Raw genomic sequence first — 27,602 nt, forward strand, 5'->3', positions numbered from 1 at the left:
CATTGTGCGCCACTGAGTCGCATTATGCTCTATAATTGGAAAACAGCCAGTGTGTTTATTTGGTACCTAATTTTTTTTTGAGAATATTAAATCAAGATTAAATCATTTTTACAGTAAATCATACAATGACTTTCATTACATGTCTTAATGGGTTCATAGGTATATTTTACTGACAACATTTTTGAACGCCACCAATGTCCAATACCGAATTGTCATTTGTCAATTTATTGACTTTTAGAACTGGACGCAAAAAGCCGAAAGATTGTTTGTTTATCGTAAACTAAATAAACGTGTTGTTTATTATTTGAATAATTAGTCAAAAAGTGATTTGTTGCGATACTCTTCTTACAAATTTAATTGGAGTGATTTAAAGAAAATCGCTAGAAGTGACGGGAATGAAAATGGCGGGACTCGAATCAATGGTTGTTGAAGAGGTTAAACCAGCGGAAAAACCAGTGGATAGAGAAAAGGTATTTTATTTAGGTATTTATTAGATATAATATTATTAAAAGAATTTCATATTCGCTCATCATGGTTACTTGTTTTCTGCTTTAGATAGGTATGGCATTTTTAATCACAACATTATTTTGAAAGCCAGAAGAGTTTCCGTTCGATTTTACTACATTGCTTGCTACATTCCATTATTTTTGTTAATTGAACATTAATTAGCCATTAACATAAACATAAAGAACATTATTTATCTGTATTTCTCAAACTACAAATCCTCATTCATAAAACTTATGCTAAAAGCAAATTTTTTATCTTCTTGCAGACATGTCCTCTGTTGCTGAGAGTATTCTGTTCAACTGGTAGACACAATTCACCAAGCGATTATGCAAGGGGCGGTGTACCACAAAATGAACTCCAAATCTACACATGGATGGATGCAACGCTGCGGGAACTCACTAGTCTAGTCAAAGAAGTGAACCCTGAGACAAGACGTAAGGGAACTTATTTCGATTTCGCAATTGTATACCCAGATATGAGGACACCCACTTATCGAATGAGAGAGATTGGCGTCACTTGCTCAGGGCAACGGGGAAACGACGATAACAAAACACTATCGCAGGTTAAATTTCAAATTGGGAACTATTTGGATATATCTATCACACCAGCCAATAGAATGCCTCCTCCAATGAGAAGACCCCAACCTTTTATGAATAATCGCCCATATTAAAATTAAGGCAGTGAATTAAAATAAAATAATTTAAGGTAGTTCAATGTTTTCTTATGAACCTTGCCCTAGATTTTGTACGATTATTAAATGAGAAGTGAACTGAACAAATTTGTTTTATCATTATTGTAGATGTTTGAATTGATAAATGAGTAATGAAAATTATTTACTTTAATTAAGGCAACCTATGTATTAAAAATATTTTTAAATATCGGATTAAAATGTGACTTTGTAAGACTTGTAACTATGAAGTAAGTTCTTGATAATTATGATTTAAAAATCTGTGTTTGTTACAACTACTTGGGATTCCTCTTTATAAATACAAAAATGAATTTGTATTTAAAATAATAATTTTGACTAGTGTTTGTCACTATGTATACTTTTTGTAAAGTGGATAATGCATAGTGCACAGCATTACAGATAAATTTATTCTTACAAGAGAGGATAATGTATGTATCACAGAGTATTACATAGTATAGCATCTTTTATATACAAAACATTTTGTAATAATTAATGATGTATGAACACATGTAGGTAATAAAAGACAAGTTAATTTTTCCGACAATTTTATTGTTGTTATTTCCATCACTCTCCAAACTTAGTGTCAGATACACCAAATGACAAGAGAAACATTCTTATAATTAAAATCCTACAATAAATATATGTTATAAGCTAATTTTCTAATGATTACTGGGTGATCTAAATGGCCTCTTCGATTTTTTGCCCATTTGATTGAGATCGATTGTGATACCGTTTGGCAAAACTGCCTTATTTTCTTGATAGTCTATGAAGCCCTTCTGTTCTTTATCTTCTTTGGTCTTGTCACAGGCGATACCTGTCTCGTAATTGTATTCCCTCCTGAGACCGTCGGGGTCTACGTAACCGTATTTACCCCTTGTGATACAGTCCACACCAATAGTTTCTTCTTTGAATGAACCATCATCATTCTCGAATCCCCAAGTGATGCTTCCATCTTCGTTTTCATCTGTGAACTTACGGATGATTTGTGCAACGGGTTTCTTTTCCCTAGGGTGAGTTGACGCGTATTTGTTCGGTACGCTCTTTACAGGGGCTGGACGAATAGGCTCTTGAGGTCTGTTGTATTGTCTGATTGGTTGAACGTCTTCCTCTTCCGCGAATGGTTTTGGCTCTGGGCGGATTGACGGGCGCTGTGGCCTGCTTGAGAGTGGCTGCAGTCTCGCTGGTTGTGGTCTTGGTTGGGGTTCGTTTCTGTTCGGGCTGAAAGATTGTGGTAATAGAGGACGGTACTGTGTGGGCCTCACGTTTTCGAATTTAGGGATAGATGGGGTAGTCTGGGCGTATGGGGAAGAATTGAAAGCGCTGGGTGGTTTGGGTTGCGATGTGGTGGTGATGTCGAAGTAATCGTTTTGAGGTTCGGGTGTAGAATAAGAGTTGGCGTACGCGGTTGGAGTGTTGATTTCTATTTCATCTTCTGGTTCCTCTGTGACTGGTTTGGAGGGTTCTTCGATGGACTGAAGGCTCGGCCGAGGCGCAGCGTCGACGGATTTGAAGGATGGTCTCGCGAGTCCCGGCCTCCTTACTCTTGCGACTGGGATCTGTCCAGCTTGAAGTCTTCCTTGACGGAAGCCTCCTTGTCTCGGGCCACCTACGGGGATCGCACCAGGAATCTGAAGTCTTGGTGGTGCAGGGCCGTCATACTGTGCGTAGGCTGTGACTGCACACAGCGTTAATATCTGAAAATATAGAACAGCATTATATTAACTAGATTTTAGAGGATAAATTTATTCCTACATTCGTATTATATCAGATATTTTAGTAGGTGTGTACCAAATAATATAGAGAATACCATTACTATTCATAATGTCAGGTTCTTAATATTTATTATGTTATTTAGTAAGATACGATTTCCTAAACTGTAGAGCCTAGAGAAATAATGCTCTATATCAGGGTCTATGACGTGACTGACATTATATTATTAAATCGGAATGTACTTCGCAACGAATATTGCATACTTTCGAGTTTCGAGTGTAATGGGCCTTGTCGTGTTCTAGCAATGCAGCATTAACACCTGACTTGATTGACCGGCCGTGCCCTGGTCGACTTTGTCTCATAGTTTAATATAAACTAGCTTACCGCCCGCGGCTTCGCCCGCTCTGTCTAAAACCTAATCCATACTAATATTATAAATGCGAAAGTAACTCTGTCTGTCTGTTCCTCAATCACGCCTGAACTACTGAACCAATTTGCATGAAATTTGGTATGGAGATATTTTGATACCCGAGAAAGGACATAGGCTACCTTTTATTGCGAAATATGTACCACGGGCGAAGCCGGGCGGACCTCTAGTAAATTATATATTAAAACCTTCTTCTTGAATTACTCTATCTATTTAAAAAAAACCGTATCGATATCGAAATCCGTTGCGTAGTTTTAAAGATTAAAGCATACAAAGGGACATAGGGATAGAATATGCGACTTTGTTTTATACTATGTAGTGATACCTGATATAATATAAAACGCTACAACGTTTTATTGCTTACTAAATAATTCATTTTTATCTGTGATCGTGTTATTAAACATTGTAATATTATTTTTTTTTATCGATGTTGTATTTCAATTTTGATTTCACGATTTGTAGAAAAATAATTGTCTATTTGCGCCGAAATATCGCACGCGAGGTTACGTTTATCGAGTAAGAAATCGATTATTACACCTAATTACGAGAAGGAAATCGATTTAATTCACGAAGAAGAACATGGATTTCATATAATTTCCCATTTTCGTTATTAAACTTTATTAATTTTGGTCCATTATATTCAAATGAGACGATGTATTTACAATTTATGGTCAGGAAATAAGCTATTTTAGTGTTATTTATTGTGAAAACAAACAGTGTAAACGTATCTCATTATTTCATAAAAGTATTTGTATTTACCGCGTAGGTAATTATATTGTATTTAAATAGTTTGATTTAAATACAATATAATTACTTCGTGAAACTAAAATTAATGAAAATATTATGCGCACACTAAGCATTATGTAGGTACTTCAATAGGATAATTATTATGTAGTAGGACTAATTTATCTTGATACTAAAAATGTTATTGACCTTAGTAACACTAGAATAGCTGAAGAACTTTATAAACGTAGGTATCTTCTTGAAAATTATTTTATTACTATCAGTCCGCCCCAGCTTCGCCCGTGGTACATATTTAAGTTTTCTCTACATAAGAACCATCCTCGTACTTCAAGGAATATAATAAAAAAAGAATTAACGAAATCGGTTCAGCCGTTCTCAAGTTATGCGCTTACCAACACATTTTGGGATCCATTTTTATATTATAGATTAACACTATGAATTCATTGATGAACTGAATTATCATAATATTATGTCAGTAATAAAACCAAATGAAACTTCAGTATTCAAATAAACATGTTTTACATAAGGATCCATCGCATGTGCTTGTTCGTAACTCTCACGCTTCACTTCGCTTCGTTCTAAAACGGTTAATTAATTATTAACTATAATTTGCTTAATTGATCATTACATACTTTTTAGGATTCTGTAACAAAATGGTTAAAAGAAAAAGTAACTAAAAGTGATTTTACAATGATTATTTTTATTTCTCGAAACGATAACGCTTGATCACGGTCTACGATTGCTCACGGTGGCAAGCTAAGATATTTTAAGTTTTATGTTTTTTATGTAACATGTGCATTGATTTTTATAGACAAAAAATCTTTCGGGGTCAGATGATCCGGGTATCCTTTTTTCACACGATATAAAATTTGCCATTAGCTTTGAATATAAAGCGCGAAAATTTTTCCCACTACCATGGCCACTACGCACCTTGTTCCTGAGGTTCGGCATACGCTTGGCCGATTTTTCTAATAATCTTATGTCTAGAGGTATAGGTAGGTTAATTACATATCTATGCGTGTTAGTGGAGTAAAAAGTTTAATTATAAATTGGAAGTAATTTAATTGGTTGAGGAAGCAATTAAGATGTCGGCAGTATCTCTTTAATGTAGAGGTGTTGACGATGACAGAATAGTTAGTGGAAGCGTTTAACGTGAGAACATAGTTAGTTATTTAATAAAAAGTAAAGAATTCGATTAATAACTTTATTAAAAGAGAGCACAATAGGCTTAATGTAATGATGTAATATAAAGGATGTAATTCATTCACATTATGTGTGAAATAACTTTAGATTTTAAATTGGGGAGTAGTATTAGGGACTTGTGTCATTGCAAAATTTACTTTTTACTTTATGCCATAATTATTACTACACTACATAGTATAAAACAAAGTCGCTTTCTCTGTTCCTATGTCCCTATGTATGCTTAAAGCTTTAAAACTACGCCACGGATTTAGATGCGATTTTTTTATAGATAGAGAGATTCTCGAGAAAGGTTTTAGTATATAATTTATTGAGATAGAGATTAGATAAAGCAAGCGAAGCCGCGGACGGGTCGCAAGTAACAAATAAAGATTGATAGAGATACTCTCCTTTCCACAGTTTTTAAATTTATTCTTAAGCTTAAAAGTTTAAAACCGTTATAGAAAGAAGTTTACCATCAGGCGATATAGGTTTGCCTGGAATTCGTCAGGCCTCAATATGAAAGTCGTAAGGACGGCGACTCAAGCTTCCGCCAGTCAAGGTTGTGTCTCGTTACAATGTGATATAAATTGTAACAATTATTTACTTGGCATTTATAAGCGTGTGTGTTTCAATCCAAAATGTAAATCGTATTTGGAAGTGAAATCCACTTTTTTATGTGGCAAGACAACTTCCAGAAGCTGGATATAAAAATACCTTCATATTAAACAAAAATGTTAGTGCCGGTTGTTGCAATTATTATATAATTTGTCGTATTTATATGTATGTGTATACTGGAACTATTGCAAGGCGTTTGAAAAAAAGTTGTTCATATACTTTTTAATTCATTAATTTTCTTCTATAGTGGTATTAAGCAAAATTATGTTCTATCTGGAAAGTAGAACAACATGGTTGATAATGTCAATTTAGGCTTGCTATGTACACGTACGTACACTCCAATAGATACTAGATAGAGTAGGTAATTATTTGAAAGGAAAACATCTATGTTCCTCACATTTGCCCTGGGTGGGAATCGAACCCAAGACCTCTGGCTTGGAAGCCAACCAACCAAGCCAACCGGTCTGTCAAAAAAAAACTACCTATGTATATTATATTCGAATACGCTAATATTAAATACGATAAATATATCAAATAAAATTATGACTGACTAATAAGTTATAAGATTAATAACTAGATAATATTAGATACAGTTCCGCATTTCTGCGATATGAAATAGTTCTGGATAATTTAATATGTATTTAAGTACCTACTTTACTCTGACCGTCATATGTTGCTTTTTATTATAATTGATTATTAATACAGGTTTTTATAAAGTCGATCTAAAGGTTAGAAGAAATAATAATATGTGTTATATCAAATCCCGAAACACAATCTCTTCGCGAAAGGACTGGTTTATCTTAGGTTTGGCAAAAGCCATCGGGCAATCCTCGAAATACATTTGAATTTCAATCTTTGATTGAAGTCAGCAGCAGTCTTGGGTGTAGGAGAACGCATAGGCACCACACGCGCATTAAGACGCTTCAGCTAGACAATTACTGACGACAATTGTTTAGTAAAAGACCGAAATATTACATTTGTTTGGGCTTTGGCAAAGTCATTATGCCAGACCTGAGATTTGACCAGTCCAACCTAAGAGTGCCCGAGCTTCGGGGTTTGACTGTAGTCTAACCCCGAAGCTTATATATACGAAGATATGTATGTCTCCGTAGACCAATGCAGCAGGTAAAAAATTAAACATTCTGAATAGACTTTAATTGAATATTCTTTTATATGTTAATAAGTGAATCATCAATTGATTGCTCTGGTATTCTGCTCTATTTAAATAATGTAAAGCACAGGGCCGGATCTACCCATGGGCTTTATGGGCTGCAGCCCAGGGCCCCGAGGTTAAAAGGGCCCCCTTACTCCGATAAAACCAATGGGCGATAATTTAAAAAAAAATCTGTAGTCGGTTTTCGAAAAAAAAATGATGAAAATCGCATACCTACTTCAATAACTTTTGCTAACATGTAAAAGGATGTTTGCATGTTGATTTTCAACTTTTAAAAAATAAATCTCATTTATTGAAACTATTTGGTTATTTTATATGGTGGACGTTTAATTAGAAACAGTAACACAATGAAGTAGTCATCAAGTTTATTTAACATTTGTGTATTAACGTTTTAGAGATAAAGCACTATTTCATATGTAATAGAACACCCGTTTATGTAGTTTTATAAGAAATTGCTTAATTTTAATCAAACATTAGCTTGAATTAATAAAATTAAACAACATTAAGTGCAGTCTGATTTCCGAGTATTTTCAGCCGGGACAACAAATTAGAAACAGCATGGTTCGAGTGTTCTAAAGTCAAAACCTATTAAAAAATTTTTTCTTCTACAAATATTTGCACCATTTTTTAAACATTCTACCTAAAAGTTTCTGAAAATTAATTAACTTTGCACCAAAATGGATAAAAGTAAGATTTGTGACCCATCAACAAGAAAAATAATTTTAAGTTTACACTTTGACAAAAACTTGAGTTACACGAAAATTGCAAATCATTTAGAGTGATCGATAAAAAGATATTCAATGCTATAGTTTATTTCAAAGAGCATGCAGGTACTTCTGATTAAGTGCCTAGAAAAGCTCGACCATGAAAAACTACTGCTCGCGAGGATAGGCAAATTCTTCTTCTTCTTCATTTAAGGGTTCCAATTCTATTAGGAAATATGTTTTTGCAAACGTGTGACAATCTCATACAGTCTAAGCCACGACGTTGTAAAGCCGTTGTTGTCTATAAAGATTATAACAATCTCAAAACAACCCCATACATGTTTCCTCCGCAATGCTTTACTGTTTATGTATTATCTAAGGTATGATTAACTGGACGACGCGCATATCCTTTGCCATCAGAATTGATTAAATTAATTTGTTTCGTCCCAAAATAAAACTTTTTCACTGGCGGACTGTCCACAAGCAATATTTCTTAGTAAATGCATATCGTCATTACCTGTACTGCCTAATAAGAAGCTGTACTTTCCTGGCCACTTTCACAAACAATTTTGCCTCGACTTACCACCTGCAAATCGATCTCATCGACACAATGGCGTGGTTCATCTTCGGAAAAACCTAATTTTATAATAGAATTTGAGCCTTTAAATGGATCCATCTTTGCCAAAAGAATCATTTGCCTATCCTCGTGAGCAGTGATTTTTCATGGTCAAGCTTTTCTAGACACTTGATCAGAAGTACCATGCTTTTTGAAATAGACTACAACATTCAATATCTTTTTATCGAACACTAAATGATTTGCAATTTTCTTGTAACTCCAGCTTTTGTCAAAATGTAAACTTAAGAGTATTTTTCTTGTTGATGGGTCACAAATCTTACTTTTACCCATTTTTTTTGCAAAGTTAATTAATTTTCAGAAACTTTTAGATAGAATGTTTAAAAAATGGTGCAAATATTTGTAGAAGAAAAAAATATTAACGACATTTTAATAGGTTTTGACATTAGAACACTCGAACCATGCTGTTTCTAATTTGTTGTCCAGACTGAAAATACTCGGAAATTAGACTACACTTAAAGTTGTTAAATTTTATTAATTTAAGCTAACGTTTGATTAAAATTAAGCAATTTCTTATAAAGCTAGATAAACGGATGTTCTATTACATAATATGAAATAATGCTTAATCTCTAATACGTTATTATACACAAATGTCAAATGAATTTGATGACTACTTCATTGTGTTACGTGTTTCTAATTATACGTCCACCACTGTAGGTACCTTCCTATATAAAATAACCAAATAGTTTTGCGGGGCGCAGCTAGTTTATGTATAGGTATACATAATAATAACTAGCTGCGCCCCGCGATTTCACCCACGTGGCTTAGATCCTGTTGGTCTTAGCCTTATAATATAAAAGCCTTCCTCTATAAATGGGCTATCTAACACCGAAATAATTTTTTAAATCGGACCAGTAGTTCCTGAGATTAACGCGTTCAAACAAACATACAAACTCTTCAGCTTTATAATATTAAGTAATAATTATAGATACTAGTATAGATATATATTCATGACTTTATTTCATATATTACAAAAATATAACTTAAAAAGTACCGGAGAAATTAGCACTAGGTTGTCATCCGACTTAGCTTTATAGCATTTAACCAATGTCTTAGCAGTTGGCAACGCGCTTAAAGAAGTTTCACTTCAAAAATGCACTTTTTACTCTTTTTAGAGGGCTATATAATTATATATAGGCTTATTTTAAAGCCATGTTTTTTTACCAAACCGTTTCGAAAAAACTTGTTTTTTTCGATAAATTAATATTTATTTGTACTCGTTTATTCAAATACTTTTTTTTATTAATACAGATTTATTATAACTATCAACGTACTATTAAAAATTTATATACTTATAAACATTTGTGATTTTTTAACGAAATGCGTTATTCGGTTATTAAGAAGTGTTTTAACTCTTATGTACGAGCCCGAACGAGTTATGGCCCAGTCATGTAAGGTAAAATTAGGTAAGAATCTCGGAATTCGAGACACCCAGCAGTAAGTCTGTAAATACTTGTATATTGACACCCTAAAAGTTATCTCAAAATCTACATATGGTGGTAGGGTGTAAGGAACTACAAGGTCACAAAAAAATATCTCATTTCTTATGGGTTTTTTGCTATTTGTATTTATTATCAATATTGTAGAATATAAAATTCTCCACAAATTTTGTTTAAAAAATTTTGTATACGGTGAACCGTTTTCGAGATAGAGGGTGGAGAGCGCGCGGTCACAGCATCACTTCATCGACATTTCAATCGTGTGTATTATAAGTTCACTTTGTTTGTCCGCGATAGACTCCTGAACTAATGAAACGATTTAAAATCAAATTTGATTATGTTAAAATAACAAAATTGCGAAAGTAAGTAGGTATTAAGAAAATATGAACATTTCCAAAAAAGGCCCCTGGGTAGTTTCAGCCCAGGGCCCCACAAGTTCACGGTCCGGCCCTGGTAAAGCATGAACTTTATTGTGCATTGTTTTGACAAATTGCGATTGGTATCGCAACATTAATATGCACGTGTCGTCACGAAAATAGCGCGTTGAAGTCTTTTGTTTGATTCTTGTAAATTTTACGAAATATTATTGTTTCTGTAAAGTTGTTGAATATATACAGAATTAAAATATATTTGATTACATATGTGTAGAATAATTTTTAATACGATTCTGATATAATGTATTGTCTATCCCAGACACGATCATATTTTCAAGACGTTGATTTGTGGCATTATGTCATTTGACAAATATAGAAACAAATGCTATGTAACTGAGAATAAACAAAAGTAAAGCATTATTAAACTGGTTTTATGTTATGCATAAATAAATGGCACTGTTAGAATTAAATCATTCTTACAATTCTCTGCAATAAATAAATTATAAGAAGCAATAATTCCGCTGTTTATAGCTCAACGTAATCATTCTCATTTATATTATTAACTAGCTGTTCCCCGAGGTTTCACCCGCATTGCTCCCCTCCCACTGGTCTTAACGTGATGATATATAGCCTATAGCCTTCCTCGATAAATGGGCTATCTAACACCGAAAGAATTTTAAATCGTAGGTAGTTCCCGGTATTAGCGCGTTCAAACAAACAAACAAACTCTACAGCTTTATAATATTAGTATAGATGTAGGTATACAATTTATTTCTTTGGTCATACAAAAATTACAGAAAATTGGTTAATTTTTCACAATTAATAAAATTTGAAAAAAGCAAATAACGGAGGGCGGAAGTCAATCATCTGATGAACGCTAGCCAGCTTTTCTTGCTTCCTGTCTGTAAGTCTGTAAGTATGTAGGTAAGTAGCATACATGGTTAATTTATGTTTATTTATAAACACTGAGACCTTAAGTATTTATAAGCGTCTATAACATTGACTTTTATAGGCACTTATGTAACGTATAATTACTGATATGATAACAAGACATCGACTTTTTTTGTGGAAGTGAAATTAAGCATAAATGTTTGAAACATCTCCAATAAAAAACATACAACAAAGCGCTAAAGATTTAAAAAATGTTTGAAGCCCCTAATTAAAAAAAAAAACTTGCCGGCGCTTGGGTGGTTACCTACTTACGCTTTAGCGCTATGATGATTTAAAAAAAAAATTATCCTCTTTCCAGATAGGAGAATTATAGTCATTGACGATAGACTGCTTTCTATACAAGTAATTTCTATACAAGCTTTGCTTAGATAGTTTATCACATTACTTTTTAAGTCTAATTAGACACTAAAAAGTTGGATCAGTTCAGAGTTTTAAAAATAATACCGAATCTCTTTACTAAGTTGCGGCTAATACAATAACAAAAGAACATTTGTGAGCTAAATTTAATTTATAAATTATAACGTTACTTCAGTGTACGTACAAATAGGTTTACGTAAAAGTCTCTTAAAAATGTATGTAGAGTAACAATACAATACTCTATGTTGCTCTATGTACTGAAATTTGTACATTGATTCGTATCACATTATAGACATAACTTTTGAATACGTGCACTGTGTTTATTGTATCTTTAATGCTTATATTATTAACCAGAGAGGAAAACTTAATACATTCAATATATTTTGCTTTTCCTGCCTTCCCTTTAAATTTTATTATATTTTAGAGATAAAATACAGTATTTATTTCCAAACCTCGATACTCCATCATTATTTAACAAAATATATAAAAAAAAACATGTACATGCTAATGATACACCTGATACCTGATATGCATAAAAAATATGTTAAAATGCAAGTCGTGTAATGAGAGATTAATTAAAACAAGTACACTTGACCGTGTTTTGGGACAGCGGCCAATGTCAATAGAGTCATAAAGAAATGAGTTTTTAATCGAACGAATATGTATCATTTAAAGTCGATTACAATGTCATTCATTGGTTGATGAAGGTGAGCTTTATTATTTACTAGCTGCGTCCCGCGGTTTCACCCGCGTGGCTCCGCTTGTATTTATCTTATGATGATGATAATATATAGCCTAGAGCCTTCCTAGATAAATGGGCTATCTAACATCGAAAGAATTTTTCAAATCGGATCAGTAGTGCCTGATATTAGCGCGTTCAAACAAACTCTTCAGCTTTATAATATTTAGTACCTAAGTATAGATTATATCACTCTGAGATAATATTTTAAATAATGAGTAAATTGTATCGGCGTTTTTTGTTTTCACACAAACTTGGAACACTCACACATTTAATTTGGTATAAAAACATTGTAATTTGTACACGGTACATTTACAATATATGTACGTACATAATACATTTTGTAAATCAATCATTCATATCGTATGCAATGACTTTGTAAATAATCCACGTGTGACTCCCGATATGCTCTAATTAAAACGGATTTATGAAATTTTTGTGTGTAAATTCGGTTAGAATACGCCGACATGATCATTATCAAATGTTTACAACGAAATATTTGAAAGTGTTAATTTTGTCATATAAATGTGCGCGTAAATTGATGTAGATTTTACGGTCTGTAGGTTCGTAGCAGAATGTTTGTTTTAAGTTTTTTTTTTTGCCCATGAAAAAAAAATAACAAACCGTTTATTCTGTAATTCTGCTCAATTGTTGTTCTTCTAAACATTGTTATTTTGCGTGATTGTGGATGTTGGGCGGGCATCATTAAAATAAATTAGTGTATTGTTTCTGACTTCACCTTTAGGTGATTGAAAGACATTTCGTAACATAATTCGCTGGAACGTGATGTTGCTCCTTTTCGTATAGTTTGCATTCAAAGTTCCTCCTTTCAAAGATTCGTCGTATCGAATATATAGTAGGCGTAACGAAATCAAAATTTCTTCAGGTGCAATTTAGATGCGCGTAATGCGATTTCTAAACAACTGGCAATGTATTGTAACAAATAAAATCACAGTTTTATTACTTAATTCCCATGGACTCGATAAGTATTGCAAGCTCCAGACCGGTATAAATAGTTAATTATTAAATCTTACAATTTGCAGTGAATGGAGTTCGGTTGCGTTGAAATTTTAACGTATCTAGTAGTCAATCCAGTTACGGATAACAGCGGGCTAGTTGCCAACATTTGCCATTGCGTGCTTTACGTAATCATGAATACGACAATTGTTTAAAATTTGCACATTGCTACAATTAGTTCCGCTTTCTGAATTAAAAAGGGCAAATTTTTGAGAGGTTAGAAGAAAACCGCCTTCGCGATAGATTCAAGGCTAACCTGCAATCAATACCTACGTTATGAATGTCGATTGTAATATGACCTGAATGTGTTGCACTATTTATGGTTGTTATTATGCTAGGCGCGAGCGCAGAGCTTTTATATCGTTCCTTGAATACTTATTGCGTAGGCATTCATTATGTTTAATATTTATCATTTAAGAATCTAAAACTATTTCTTAAATATTATACTTATGTAATAACAAAAGAAATAGTTTTACGAATAAAAACATATTAGGAAAATTGGCTTCATAAAATTTTTATGTTATTTTCGGACCTAGGCCTTAATATAAAACTGTCAAAAAAACTATCTCTAGATATTTAAAATTATTTACATTTTTTTAATGAATTATCAATTAAATAATAATAAATAAAACGAATTGTCAATTTGAAAAAGGATGAGGCGAAAAATATTTTTCACAAAAAAGAAAATCTACACAACAAAGAAAATAATTTCTGAGAATTGTGTAATATTTTCAATTAATTTTTTGTAATTTACATGAACCATTTAAAATTCAGGTAGATATATTAATTTTATTTTTCGGTAATAACATAATCATTGAAAACTATCTACCTTTTAAACAACTCTTTTTTCACAAAAAAATTAACTACAAAAAAATCTAGATTTTTTATTTTATTATGCTCATCCCTACACCTAACTGATAAATAATCTGACCTTAACTTACCAGTAATGTCCGCATGATGTCCTTTCACACAACACAATCACGGCGATCACAACTAACAAATAAAGGAAATGTGTCCCGCGCAAGCTATATGAGGTCGCCCACTCTCGCCCTGGCTCCACGCGACCACCATACCTTATTGCAAGGTGACCAACTATAGAGGCATATATCGACGAATGTACTCCCAATCAACCACAATACTTCACAATTTGGCTGCACTTCCGAAGATACCGCTAAGCGCACCAATTAATTACGATTCGTCAATTCATACGAAAATTTGACTGGAACGCGTCACCTTGGTATTCTAGCGTCTAACATAGTTAACGAGTGTCGTAAAATTACTCGCATATTTACCCAGTTAGTTCGAAATTGCGGAATTTAGACGCATTCAATATAATTAATAAGCGATCTTAATTAAAGCATTAACCTGGTTGTATCCACATGTATTGCGATATTTATTTATCTTTACGGTGTACTATTAATACACATTCTATGAACACACCTTTATTTCCCACTAGCTTACCACCCGCGGCATCGCTCGCGCAGTCAAAGAAAATCCCGCATAGTTCCAGTTCCCGTGGGATTTCCGGAATAAAACCTATCCTATGTCCAGGGGTAAAAAGTAGCTAAATGTCTCGGGTATCAAAATATCTCTATACCAAATTTCATGCAAATTGGTTCAGTAGTTAAGGCGTGATTGAGTAACAGACAGACAGACAGAGTTACTTTAGCATTTATAATATTAAGTATGGATTTGTTGTTATAATAAATAATTGATAGCATAGAAATGTCCATGTAAACTATTTTTATCATAAGTTTTAAAATGTGTTGAGATTTTCTTTCAATGGTTTTAATTTCCGTCAACAAGAGAAATAAAAATTTAATGACCTCTCGACAGCAACAAAATAACAGGGAACCTCATGATTGATAATAAATAATTCATTTATGAAATAGGTCACAGTGAAAAAGAAGAAGTTGTCTCCAGCCAAAATCCTTTGGCTGGAGTTGGCACATATAATATTATGAACCCTCACTCTTGGCAAACGTTCTATTGAACATTTAAGTATATTTTTGGGAAATATCAAATAGGAATACCCATATATTGATGATTTCCATAAATCCTATACATGATTGACAAACATAAATTTGAATGTTCTAGGAGAGATAGAAATGCATCGGATTCGAGATTACTGGCAGATGCTTTTTACTTCATGTCAATGTTTTGTGTTTTAACGGACGTAATCAATAATCATGCTTTACGCCTGTGATCATAAGTACTAACATTAAAATAACTGCTACGTCATACATGTTCTAGTGATCAAATCACTTGTCATTAAACCCCTAGAGCAAAGCATTGTGACGTAACATCCGATTTGTCTCGACTGGTTGTTAGTTTACAATTTGTATTCAATCGAAACAGCTTGCCAAGTCAATATGTCGAGTGTGGCAATAGATACATTAGTTTTAACGTTTATACCCATTGTAATTGTCAACTTACAAGTTAATTGTGGTTTGTATCACGAGATCTTTAAATTATTAACTGGATTGCTCATAGATATAACTTTTGATGGAGGTAGGCTGATTATTTTAGTAAATTGTTTGAAAAAAAAAAAGATATACTTAGTAACTAAGTTACATTAAGATATTTGCAAGAAATAGATCCTTTTTAAGTTTTTAAATTCATATTACACCAATCATAAGCATAGGTCGAATAAAACATAGGTCATTACTAAAGTTCAAGAAATTTGAATGTCATAACGATTTCATACAACAATTTCGATGTAGAGATTTGCACGATCTCTTATGCAGAAATATACTTTACGAAGTTTCGTATATTAATAATTAAAAATGTATTGCAATTTAGTTACTTTTGGATTGTATAAATTTATTTTCAAAAGTGAAAAAGTTGTCATAAAATATTCTCTCAATGCATCTTCTATTGACATTCGACATTGTTACCTATCATAAAAAAACGAAACACAAGAAATGACTACTGCCCTTTACTATTGAATAACCTTTAAATTCATATATTATAACAATTGTTCCATGTTGCATGCTTACACGGAAAGATAACATAACTCGATGGCGGATGTGCGAACGCGGCAGGATAACAAAATAACCTTACATCATTGTTTCTTGAAGTCGAGTCACGAAAGAAAGTGTCGCATACATTTAGCCCCTTCGTACACTGTGCTACACGTATATCTTCAATTCTCGACGATTTTAGTTTTCAAGCGAAGGATGATACGGTGGTGGAGAGGCAACCATCCAGATCATGGGGATGGAACTGCTCTTCACAGTGGGTTGTCTGAGGTTGGAACTGTGCGGCTGGTAAAAGGTGGAACAATTCCTCACAGCACTCCCCATACTCCCCATAATCCTATAAAATATACAAAGAGACACAAAGCAGAGAGGATCAAGTTATCGGAGAGCCTACGGTCATCGACAATTCGAGCTGCTTGACGTTGAACGCTGTCAAAAGTATCGGAGACTTGAGTAGCATCGTGTACGGAGAGCCTTACAGTGAGAGTCGCTAGTCCCCGCACCACTGATCTAGACTGTGCCAACTTGATTTTCTTGATTGTGACACTGGATTCGAGCGAAATTAAATTCTTCAGTGAAAAGCGAACGTTCCACGGTTTTGTAGAGATTTATAACGGGGTAATAACTTGTGCCTTAGATGGTGTTGTGATGATTCCTAATTGCTTTGTGTTATGATTGAGTTTAAACTTTGGGTAGATATAATATAATAGATAATTAATTAGACAATATGTAGGTGTAAACTCCATCGTTTTTTTCTTGATAAGATTTGTAAATATTTTCTATCATATGTTTTTTACTACGTTTGTGTAGTTTTTAATGTGAACAACGTGAAAATAAACCACCTATATCTATAAATCAATGTGATCAAGTATAAAAATCGAAACTCCTCCAACATATAAATTATTCCATACAGCAAATTATTGCATAGGACAGTAGTATATTATTCCCGATAGTTAACAGGACAAGCTCCGTTATGCGGCCCGTATCACCTTTTTAACTTCTCTGATTCGACACGACGCACACTCTATTGGTAACAATGGGACCTGTTTCGAGGTCATATTCATAGCTATATGTAATTATGTATCTGTGCCAGGTTGCCGACGTGGGTTAATGACCAGGCTACATGCAATTTTGGGTGACGGTGGACGGTTGTAATTGTTATTTTTGTAATGTAAGCGACACTATTTAATTTTCTTTTTTTCACAAAATTTTCTTTCAGAATACATAAACTTTATTTGATCAACATCAAATCATTAAACTCCGCCAAAGGAAGAAGAAAATATATAATAAGAACCTCTGTTGTAATTTGTGTGTGAAAGATTGCATCTAAATTATACGCAAATGACGTCACGGACACAATTGTATTAGGCGAGGTTCACAAATTATTACCTCTACATTCCCTGTGAATTTTATAACTATATTAATGTGTGGAATAAGTAATTTGCTTTTTTCAGTTTCAATATACTACCTACTTTTTATTATTTTATTTTTATCTTAAATATAAGTAGTTAACTACCTAACTATATTATTTTTTGCAAGTTGAATTTTGTTTGATTAAATTAATGAAATCACACAAGGTGAAGTTAAGTAAGAAAATGAAACATTAAAAGAAATATTTATGTTGTAATACTTCTTCAATTCACATGAACTACATATTACATAAAAGTCAATTCATACCAGATACACGCAGCCATAAACGTGTCGAAAATATATAAAGGTACATGTATCAACACGTAATCATTGGCTAAGTAGACGAAAGTATATCGATCTAAAAAACCCATCACGAAAAGAAAAGAAAGCAAAGTTAGAGCAAGTAGGTATCAACTTTTAATCGACCCTAGATGAATTTATCAAATACACATGTCCCTTTAAAAACATATATGGTCCAGTATTAATACAATAATAATGTTCTGGTTACGCCTGATTGTTTTATCATTTGTTAGTAGTAGGGTCTAGGGACTATGGAAGGTAATACAGAATCCAAAAACTGATCTCATATACAAACTCTTCCTTTTCTCCGTTCCATTCATATCAATGCATCAATTATCAATATCAATGTATCGATATGTAAACATATTCTTTTAGTTTAGAAATTAAAAACATTTTAATGGAGTTTAAACCATACACATTACAGTCTTCCATAATTAATCCGTTGAAAAGTCTTTAATTTCTATATGTACCCCTGTTAAATCAAACATACAATCAACAAAATTCTATAGTCTGTTTGTATCAACTATCAAGAACTTCTTAGCACATGATGGTAGATGCACCAACACTTGCATATTTAAAGTGAAGGTTCCATAGTTACTAGACGTCAGGAATCCGTTTCAAGGGATTCCGCTTGTAATTAAGAGTTCTTGCAGAAGTATTTTTTTTATACAGGATACAGGAAGGTGAACTAGTAAACGTTATCTGATGGCAGGTCATCCTCGGAGTCCTAAAGAGGCTTTTAATTTGTTGTGGATCTGTTTTTAAATACCTACCATTAAAACAGTCCCAGAATTTTGAATGTTTTAATAAGTTTGTAGGACAAAAGTCTTGAAATATTGATCTTTCTATGTCGCCTCCATAACTCATGTAATTATGATTCAATTTCCATGCATTTTTATCGCTATCTTTTTAGAGAAAATAAAATTATAATTCATAATTATGAAAAATCAAGTGTAGGCCATTTAAATGATTGTTTTATAAAATTAGGTATGTTATCTAGAATTTGGATTTTTTTTATTATTATATCTGGAGATGCATCTGGAATAGTATAATATGATAGGATAACAAAATAGATTAAACATCACGTTCACACTCCAACATACGAGTAGTGCATTCTGGATGCTAGTTCATGTTAATAGCCTTTACAATAAATAACAAGAAGTATTCCTAGAGCTTTACAGTATCCGCTAATTGATTGTTAAACTTTCTTCTAGCACAGTATGCAAAACGCGTACTGTGACGTATTGTCACCGTTACCGACATTTTGTAATGGCGTCCCATAGTGTCAATGTCCCGTATAATTGCAGTCATGTGGCGCATAATTACTTGATCTTCAGCAATTAATTATCAGCAGTGTTAGGCTGTGGGTACTAATTTAAGTTGAGTTTATCGCAAATAAAATAAGCGTAGTGGCAAGTAGGTAGGTATCTACCAAGATATGACCACCTGTTTGGATCAGTGGTTAAAGCCTGATCGCAGAACCGAGAGATTCCATTCTCGGCGGAGACAAAGAAAATCATAGCAGGCTGATCACCTACTTTTCCCCGATCCGTGAAACAGATGTAGGTATGCATATTGCATAATGTTTCCGTTTTTTTCTAATGATCTAATTAATGCTTATATATTTTAATGATTTGATATAATAATGTGAGCGTTAACGATATTGATAATGTTCAGAACAATACAAAAAAATATAGAACTTAAACATATAAAACAAGTTATCATTTACCTGCATAAATTTTTTTATTTAAATTCAATGTGATCTATTGATATAAAAAACTAGGTACCTGTTACGATTTATATTATACATTATTTCCTTGTGGTACTGAGTGTAAGCTCATAATTTTATGTAAATTTATTGTTCGGGCATGACTAAAACGACTCTAATTTCAAGGTGGCCTAATCCAGAATGTTTAAACAAAAGGCAAAAGTTGCGACGCAATCTGACTCAGTGTCTGCGACTGTCATAATGGTTGCACGAACTAACAGACAAAGCTGTCAATTGTTCATTTAGTCTTTAGTTTTCATAGATAATTCTAAGGAGTTTACAGGCTACTGTAATGTAACTCATTTTAAATTATTAAGAAGGCAAATTTGGAGGTCAGGACATGGAATAATTTTCTTGAAAATAAAATATAACAGTTAAAAAAACGCACTCTCACAAAAAATCTTAATTATGTTTATAAACGATATAAAAGGCTTTTTTTATAATATAATATTATTACTGTTGAAACTTCTTCTTATGTTCTTGCTTAAGTTATAATTATTTTAAACACATTTGATGTATTACTTTTCGTATGTACGTAGTAGTCAGGACAACATACCTTTATTTCGTTGAACTTTAAACCAAATATGTATTTTGGTTTATATTCAATGCCTACATACATTTATATTTCGAAATTCCTTGTTTACAAACACATCTTTAGTAATGATGTTAAATAATTAATAACAAAGATCACAAAGGAAAGTTTTCGAGTAGAATAGAGCAGAAAAAAAATATGGAAAATAAATTCGAAGTAAGTAAATAAAACGCACAAACAAAATTTATTAAATATCGTATATTTACAATACTTATAAGTAGGTACATTCAAAGTTTACACAATATTATGATAACTTCTTACAACATTTTGTTCAATTACTAAATTAAAAAAGAGATTCAGATTTGCTCTACATTCATTAAAATTATAATAACTCATTAAACCCATCGATGATTAATTAACGAGTGGAACACAAACAAAAATATATAATAAATATAAAATAACAACGACTATTTGTCATCCTCTCTTTAAGTTACAAAATTATTGTAGAAAAAATGGTTCATGAGTAAAATTTTCACTTCTTTTGTTTTAGTGATACTAAATTGGAAAATAAATAAAAAAGCAGAAGATGTAACAAATTAAGTACAAACATACACAATTAAGAAAACTTTTTTACTTACTTAACGGTAATTTTATTGTTTTAATATAAAATTAAAGACGCTATCATTAAACTATTTGATAGAACAGGTACTCTACGGAATATTATCAAATTATTTTATTATCTATAATTTATCTTTCTATCTTATTAACCTATACCTAATATAGGTAAAAATCTATATTTACATAATAGATACACAACATATTTTTAGCTAAGCTTAAATTACGCATGACGATAAAATTATTAAGACTTATTTAAAAACTCATACATAAAGTTTTATCTTATAATCGAATAATACAACTGTAAGTTAAGAAATTCAATTTAGGGCCGATTTTTCAATGCTTGGATAAAACTTATTCGCCAAATAATGTATAAAACTACCATTTTAAAAACGTATTCTAATTGTCAGTATTTGACAGTTTACGTGACATTTTAATATTTACGGATAAGTTTTATCCAAGGTTTTATCCAAGCATTGAAAAATCGGCCCATAACAAACAAATAAACATTAATTATAATATTATATTGTCAAGACGTCGTGGAATATGTATCAAAATATATTTGATAATGTATATCTATCACTGGTATTTAAAATGTATAAAAAAATTAACTTCGATATGTAAGCGGGAAGATTCTTAATATCTATAAATTCGTCATGGTATATGTATTGCAATACATATTATATAATATTTTTGGTTCTTATACTAAAAAGATTCATGGTCCCTACAGGTGAAACTTTAGTAAAACATTAATTAGAATTGGACAAACGCGAAAATCCGTATTTTTCTTAATGTTTTATAAAAATTATAAAATGTTTTTCTTTCTTTTCATTGTAAAAATAAATCAATTTATAGTTTAAGAACAGCTGCATTTTGCCAAACGTTTAATCGACACAGCTAGCGCCCTCTATCGTCCGTGGTCGTGTACGTTCCATTGCAAGATGGAGCGCTCTCTGTCGTTCTGAAATTCATAATAATTTTATTAGTAGGTAACGAATTAAAAAATACAATTGAAATAAAAACTGTAACCTGATATAATACATTGTTTGAGGGGGATAACTCTTTTTTCAGAGGAATAAGAATAGTTGTAGAGACAAATTAAATAAAATTACTCTGTATTTTAACGTTTTTTACCCTGTCTCTTCGAATCTGTAAATGGACGATATAAATCTTTAATTTTCTTAACAATATTGAATGAAAAATTTGTAGTGTCAGTTACTTGATTCTACTTGTATCTATTATAAACTAATACAGTTAGCAGGCAACCAAAATTCTTCTGCAAAAATAACATTTCTATTTCCTAGTTCCTACTAAGACAAATAAATGTCAAGTAATCAAAAAAATAATTATACTCACTTGGGTTTTGAATGGGCAGTATCAGGTAGGAGTAACACAGTGGCGCCGCCCGCCACGCTCATAGCAGCTATGGTAACCATCGGTAGATGCTCGTTTAGAGCAGTCTGAAAACGAAATACATTTTTCTGGTCATACATTATCAATGACATTATAACCTAGGATGAGTTATGATGAACCTTTAGTATATTGTCATCGATGGACTTCTAAAAAAAACTAAAAAAGACAGCTCAGTCAGGTTTTTGCAGTGTACAGGGGACTGATCATCTTTTTAATTAAAATCAGGGAAAAGCTGAGTTTTAATTTAATTTTAAACTCTTTATAAACGTTTACACTCCTATAGATCTGAATAATAATAACAAATTAAAAATATATGCTTACAGCAACCGGCCTAATTCGAGCTTTTTAAATAGATGTTGAATAAGTAGGTGAATATTTTTTATGTTTACGGCAGCAGTATTTTTAGTAAGCGAATTTATTTTAATTAAATTAACCTGCTTAGCTCATGATAAATGGAGACAAATCAATCCATCAAATAAATCATCGTATCCGGATAATAATATCAAGAAAAACCACTTTTATCATATTTTTTCCTTCAGTCTAAGTCTAAGCAAGTTAATTTAATTGTCCGGACACAAACAATAGACAATCATTTTTAATTTCTCAGTATTGAAGAATTGATACGTCGATAAAGTTGAAATCTAGATGTTACTTTAATTTATGTACCTACATGTCTTTTTATTAATTGTTGTTTTTGTTACCCTTATTACTTACTTAAATTTTATTTTACTCTTCTTAGTATAAAGAATATATGTACTTACTAGCATAAGTATCTAACAAATTATTCTATTTTAGTACCAGCACTCATACAATTAACAATATTAGCTGCGGTTTAGGTTCAGTTTTACCTGGTTAAGCCCAGTTGCTGGCCTTGTAACTCACTCATAATAATGAAAAGAGCATTCAGCAGAAGATTTTTAAAAATAAATTTTCAGTTAAACTCTACCGTATAATAAAATATTTTACGTGTTCTAATATTTTTTTTAAATTAAAATAATTACCAATTCCCATAAATATGGTATGCACATAAGCGCCAATCCTGAAGAAATTTGACTAGCACCAACTCCCAAATTTCTGACCACAGTCGGATACAATTCCGCAGTGAAAATCGGTAGCATCATATTTGTAGCTCCAATTGCGAATTTTCCAACCATGAGACACGCAATTATCGCCCATTCATTGTTGAAAGATATAGAAAACAATTCACTTGCAATGCAAGCCAGTCCACACACTAACATAGTTATGAATATGGGGAATCGTCTTCCAGCTTTGAGGAGAATCGGTATGCTTAACGCAATAGCTGGTATTTCTACGACTGCCAATATTATCGACGTCAAATGAAGATTTCCAAGGTTGAAGTTGCCTATGTTTAATAATAGGCCATAGTAACCAATTGTCATCGCAAACCAGGCTATGAATAAGCAGACTGTTCTCTTGAGGAGGTACCCTCGTAGAAGCATGCACACACTTGGGTCTTCAGCTTTTGTGTCTGTTTTGTAAACTAATAATAATTTGTCGATGTCTGATGGCATTTCTCGTCCATTGAATTTCGCTGCCTTTTCTAATATGGCTTGGGCTTCTTTTGTCCGTCCCATGCTGAGAAGCCATCTTGGCGATTCGGGTAAAACAAACCTGGAAATAATTTAAAGTAAATTGTGAACTTTTTATGTTTAGCAGTTCTGCTTTAATTAAAATTTGCTCATAAAAATCGGCGCGTTTAATTTTTCTTTTTCAATTTAGTTAAATCTTGAAGACTATCCTAAATTGAACAAGGTAATCTAGTAAGTATAAAGTATTTAACAAAAATCTTACCACAAGAAAATGAGCAAGCATCCAGGAATCGACAGTGCCAGTTGGAGATCCCTCCAGTTCGGCATTACAATAGACAACAGAGAGACGATGACATAAGCCAAAGGAAGCGGGAAAAAGTTGCACACGCCGGCAATTGTCACCCATTTCCCGCCAACCAGTTCCACAGATAACACAAACGCTGCATAGACCACAGATACTGATACAAGTCCCATGATCAGTCTCACTATAACGTATTGGACGTATGAGCTGACTAGCAGAGAGAGGATGGCTAATGCGCTCTGTGTAGCTGCCATAGCCATTAAAATGCGTTTGCGGCCGAATCTGAAAATTCATATAAAAATTACGACGGGCATGATAAATGAGGAAGTAAGTTGGTTTGCATGTTCTTTAAATTTTCATTTCCGAACTTAACGAAAACTGAAAGGCAAATACTTTATAATTATATGATATAATTCAAGAGGCACACGGTAAGGTATAGGTATAGGTGTAAGTTTCCTCCTGACTCTGAAGAATTAACAAAAAAAAAAATTGTACGGATTTTTTCCAATATTAAAAAAAATGCTAACAGAAGGTGTCAATATTTACGGTCATTTGGCAGTCATTTAATTAGCTGCTCATTTTATATCTCACATGAATATCGTCAAATAAAACGTGAATTGTATAATAATGTAAAAAAAAACCTACATAAGATGATACCTACATTAAAGTAATTATATCGTTCTTTTACACGATAACACTAGCTTAATTACAAAAGGTGAACTTAGCTTGTTAGACGCAACAATCATAAATAATTGCACGATAAGAATCTTTGTTTAAAAAGAAGAGGTTATTCCATTCTTTGCAACCATTCTAAATATAAATTATTTATTTTGTTTAAATGCATGAAGTAATTATTTTATTAAAATTTCCTATAAATTTAGATATAACAACAATATTATGAAATCAAAATTGACCGCAATTTACATACATAATAATAATTATTAATTATGAACGAATAACACCCAATTTTAATAAAGCGTGTAAAGAGCGAGAATCTCTTTTATTGAGATTATGAACGTTTTACATACAGTATTGTTGTTTTTCTCGATCGAGACTAGAAGTCAAATAAATTATCTTACCTATCTGAAATCCAGCCCCCTACAACGCCTCCAATACCCACACCAATCAAGAACACCACTTCAGCCAGATTCGTAAGACTAGCTTTGTCACACACGAGTCCCCATTCTGAAATAATTGTGTCCCCAACCTCGCTTCTGTCGAAGCCCCATCTTTCACACTTTTGAAATGAATCCAACACTGGAGCTGTGAAATTCATGATGCTTTCCACAGTAACTTCACTAGATAGAGTTCGTACGTAACAGCCGCCCTGTGGCTGGCTGTAGTTGATCCAATTTTCTAAAGGTAATGTCGATAGATTGTCCGGCCGTTCGCACCAGAATTTTGTGGCTTTTGCCTGAAAATCATAATTGTGTAAGTTACATGATACATAGTTATGATACATATACAAGTTTGATGTACATGGAATAAAAGTTCACACGTCTTTATATAATATCTATTTGTATTTCATTAAATGATGAATCCTTAACAACAAACATACATTCTGCGTAAATGCTTAGGACTTATGATAAAAATAAAATCAGAACCCTTCCTTATGGAAAACCACAACGTGATTTACTGTTCTCACGATAATAAAGAAAAAGGCGATTTAGGAGAATTGTATCTATTGTATTTTATTATCCACAAGTTCAATAAGATCACGATACTTGTGTTTCAAATGAAAACATATCATCATTTCATCTTCTTTGTAAATAAGATACTGAGGTTTTTAAGATGATGAGTTTATTATTTTCCTATTGAAACTTATAATAATAATTAATATCACCATAAAATTAGGCTCTATCACAATATATCTATTGTAAGTAGTGCCATGACAACCATGACAAAGAGAAATATTTAAACTCACCGTGAAAGTAGGCAAAAAGATATGGAATGTACAGGGGAATGAAAAGAGCGACAGCAGGAAGGTCATCATCAGCTGCCAGCGCCCATATTCGCCGATCACCGAAGACACCACGTCCGGGCCTGACTCCTCATCTTCAGGTATTCTGGGCTTCTCTTTGTGAGGACCTTGGCTTGGGATTACTGAAAAAAAAATGATGTAAATACAAAATGTTACATGTAATTTTAAATTGTGTTTGTGACTTTTTTATTTTGCAGTAATCTAATTAATCAGTATTAATCTCTACATAGAGTTTTTGTTAATCTGAATTCATTATTAAAACCGATGCTTGTTACTACTAGTATACGAATATTCAATTATTAGTAGTATTATTATGTACCAAAACTCGTGATCTTCACTTCGAATTTTAGTTATTAATAGCCAAAAAATATTACGGCATGACTGAGCAATATTAACATTCCTTAGATTAAATTCAGAAAAACGTATCCTTATATTAACGAAGATGAAAACAATAAAATGGCAATGACTAGGTAGAAATCACACTGATCATGAGGAAGAAAAAATATCTTTTTATAAATACAATAACTTTATCATCGAAGTAAATTGCACTGATAAAATATGATATAGACATAACTCTATCTTTTTAACCGACTTCAAAAAAGGAGGAGGTTATCAATTCGGCCGGTATGTTTTTTTTTATGTATGTACATCGATTACTCCGAGGTTTCTGAACCGATTTACGTGATTCTTTTTCGTTCGATACGGGATGGTGTCGAATTGGTCCCATAAAAATTTTATTCGGATAGGCCCAGTAGTTTTTATTTTATGAGCATTTTTGTCTGTATTTGTAAATGTTGCAAGTGCAAGTTTGAAGTCGATTGTTTTTAACGCAGCTGCAGTTATCACTTAGTAGTTAGTAACCTCATAGTGAGATTTGCTGTGGTGTGGGGTGTGGGGTGGTGCGGTGGTAATGGTTGGTCAGAGATTTCATCAAAGTCAAAGACAAGGTGAATTTTCTTACATTCTATAGTAGGATTTCCTAGTCTAGAAATATTGTATTATTTAAATCAAAATTCCGAAGCTATCAGAATTTAATGCAATTTTCGTATTTGAATATTGTGCAACTCAACTACGTAGAGTGCAACTTCGTGAACTCTAAAGTGCTATTTCGTGTCTAAAATCGGAAAAATTATATTGTGTTTCTGCTGTTAATGCCTGTTTTAGTAAATTTTTTGCTGATTAGTGATACATAAATGCATATCACGAAAATCGAAAGTTTTGCGTCAAAAACAATGATTTATGAAATGGTAACTAATAATGATGGAATATGCGGGCGCTGTGTGTAACTAACATTATGTTACTAGATAATTATATTATAGATATTGCCTATTACTATGTACTTATTTGACTGTATTAGGTAGTTACATTGTAGATATATATATGATGAATTCATGGATTCCTATTTTAATTAATTGGAATTTAGAGTATATAAGGTTAATAATGAGTTGCAGCTCGATCTTTTTTCGATTTTCATATACCTATCACTACA

At 32.5% G+C, this 27,602-nt stretch overlaps 3 protein-coding genes across 4 annotated transcripts in view; 1 reads left to right on the plus strand and 2 right to left on the minus strand.

Moving 5' to 3' along the window:
* The first annotated feature begins 70 nt into the window (after window positions 1–70).
* LOC123696733 (histone deacetylase complex subunit SAP18) lies at window positions 71–1,739 on the plus strand. Its single transcript, XM_045643094.1, has 2 exons — window positions 71–470; window positions 773–1,739. The coding sequence occupies exons 1-2, from the start codon at window positions 396–398 to the stop codon at window positions 1,175–1,177; spliced, it is 480 nt and encodes a 159-aa protein (XP_045499050.1). The 5' UTR covers window positions 71–395; the 3' UTR covers window positions 1,178–1,739.
* LOC123696732 (extensin) lies at window positions 1,724–14,333 on the minus strand. Its single transcript, XM_045643093.1, has 2 exons — window positions 14,204–14,333; window positions 1,724–2,889 (listed from the first exon to the last, which is right to left on the minus strand). Exons 1-2 carry the CDS (start codon window positions 14,216–14,218, stop codon window positions 1,855–1,857), a joined length of 1,050 nt encoding a protein of 349 aa, XP_045499049.1. The 5' UTR covers window positions 14,219–14,333; the 3' UTR covers window positions 1,724–1,854.
* Window positions 14,334–21,379: 7,046 nt separating this feature from the next.
* The window catches only part of LOC123696738 (organic cation transporter protein-like), a 45,646-nt gene continuing 39,423 nt past the window's right edge, over window positions 21,380–27,602 (minus strand). For both annotated transcript variants that reach the window (XM_045643099.1, XM_045643100.1), the window contains exons 2-7: window positions 26,057–26,235; window positions 25,212–25,546; window positions 24,094–24,414; window positions 23,283–23,913; window positions 22,225–22,328; window positions 21,380–21,829 (exon numbers count right to left, since the gene is read on the minus strand). In XM_045643099.1, coding sequence (XP_045499055.1) covers window positions 21,766–21,829; window positions 22,225–22,328; window positions 23,283–23,913; window positions 24,094–24,414; window positions 25,212–25,546; window positions 26,057–26,235 — 1,634 coding nt within the window. In that variant the 3' untranslated portion in view covers window positions 21,380–21,765. The remainder of the gene's footprint in view (window positions 21,830–22,224; window positions 22,329–23,282; window positions 23,914–24,093; window positions 24,415–25,211; window positions 25,547–26,056; window positions 26,236–27,602) is intronic.

The sequence above is a fragment of the Colias croceus genome, chromosome 13 (genome assembly GCF_905220415.1).
Source record: "Colias croceus chromosome 13, ilColCroc2.1".
Classification (NCBI taxonomy): domain Eukaryota; kingdom Metazoa; phylum Arthropoda; class Insecta; order Lepidoptera; family Pieridae; genus Colias; species Colias croceus.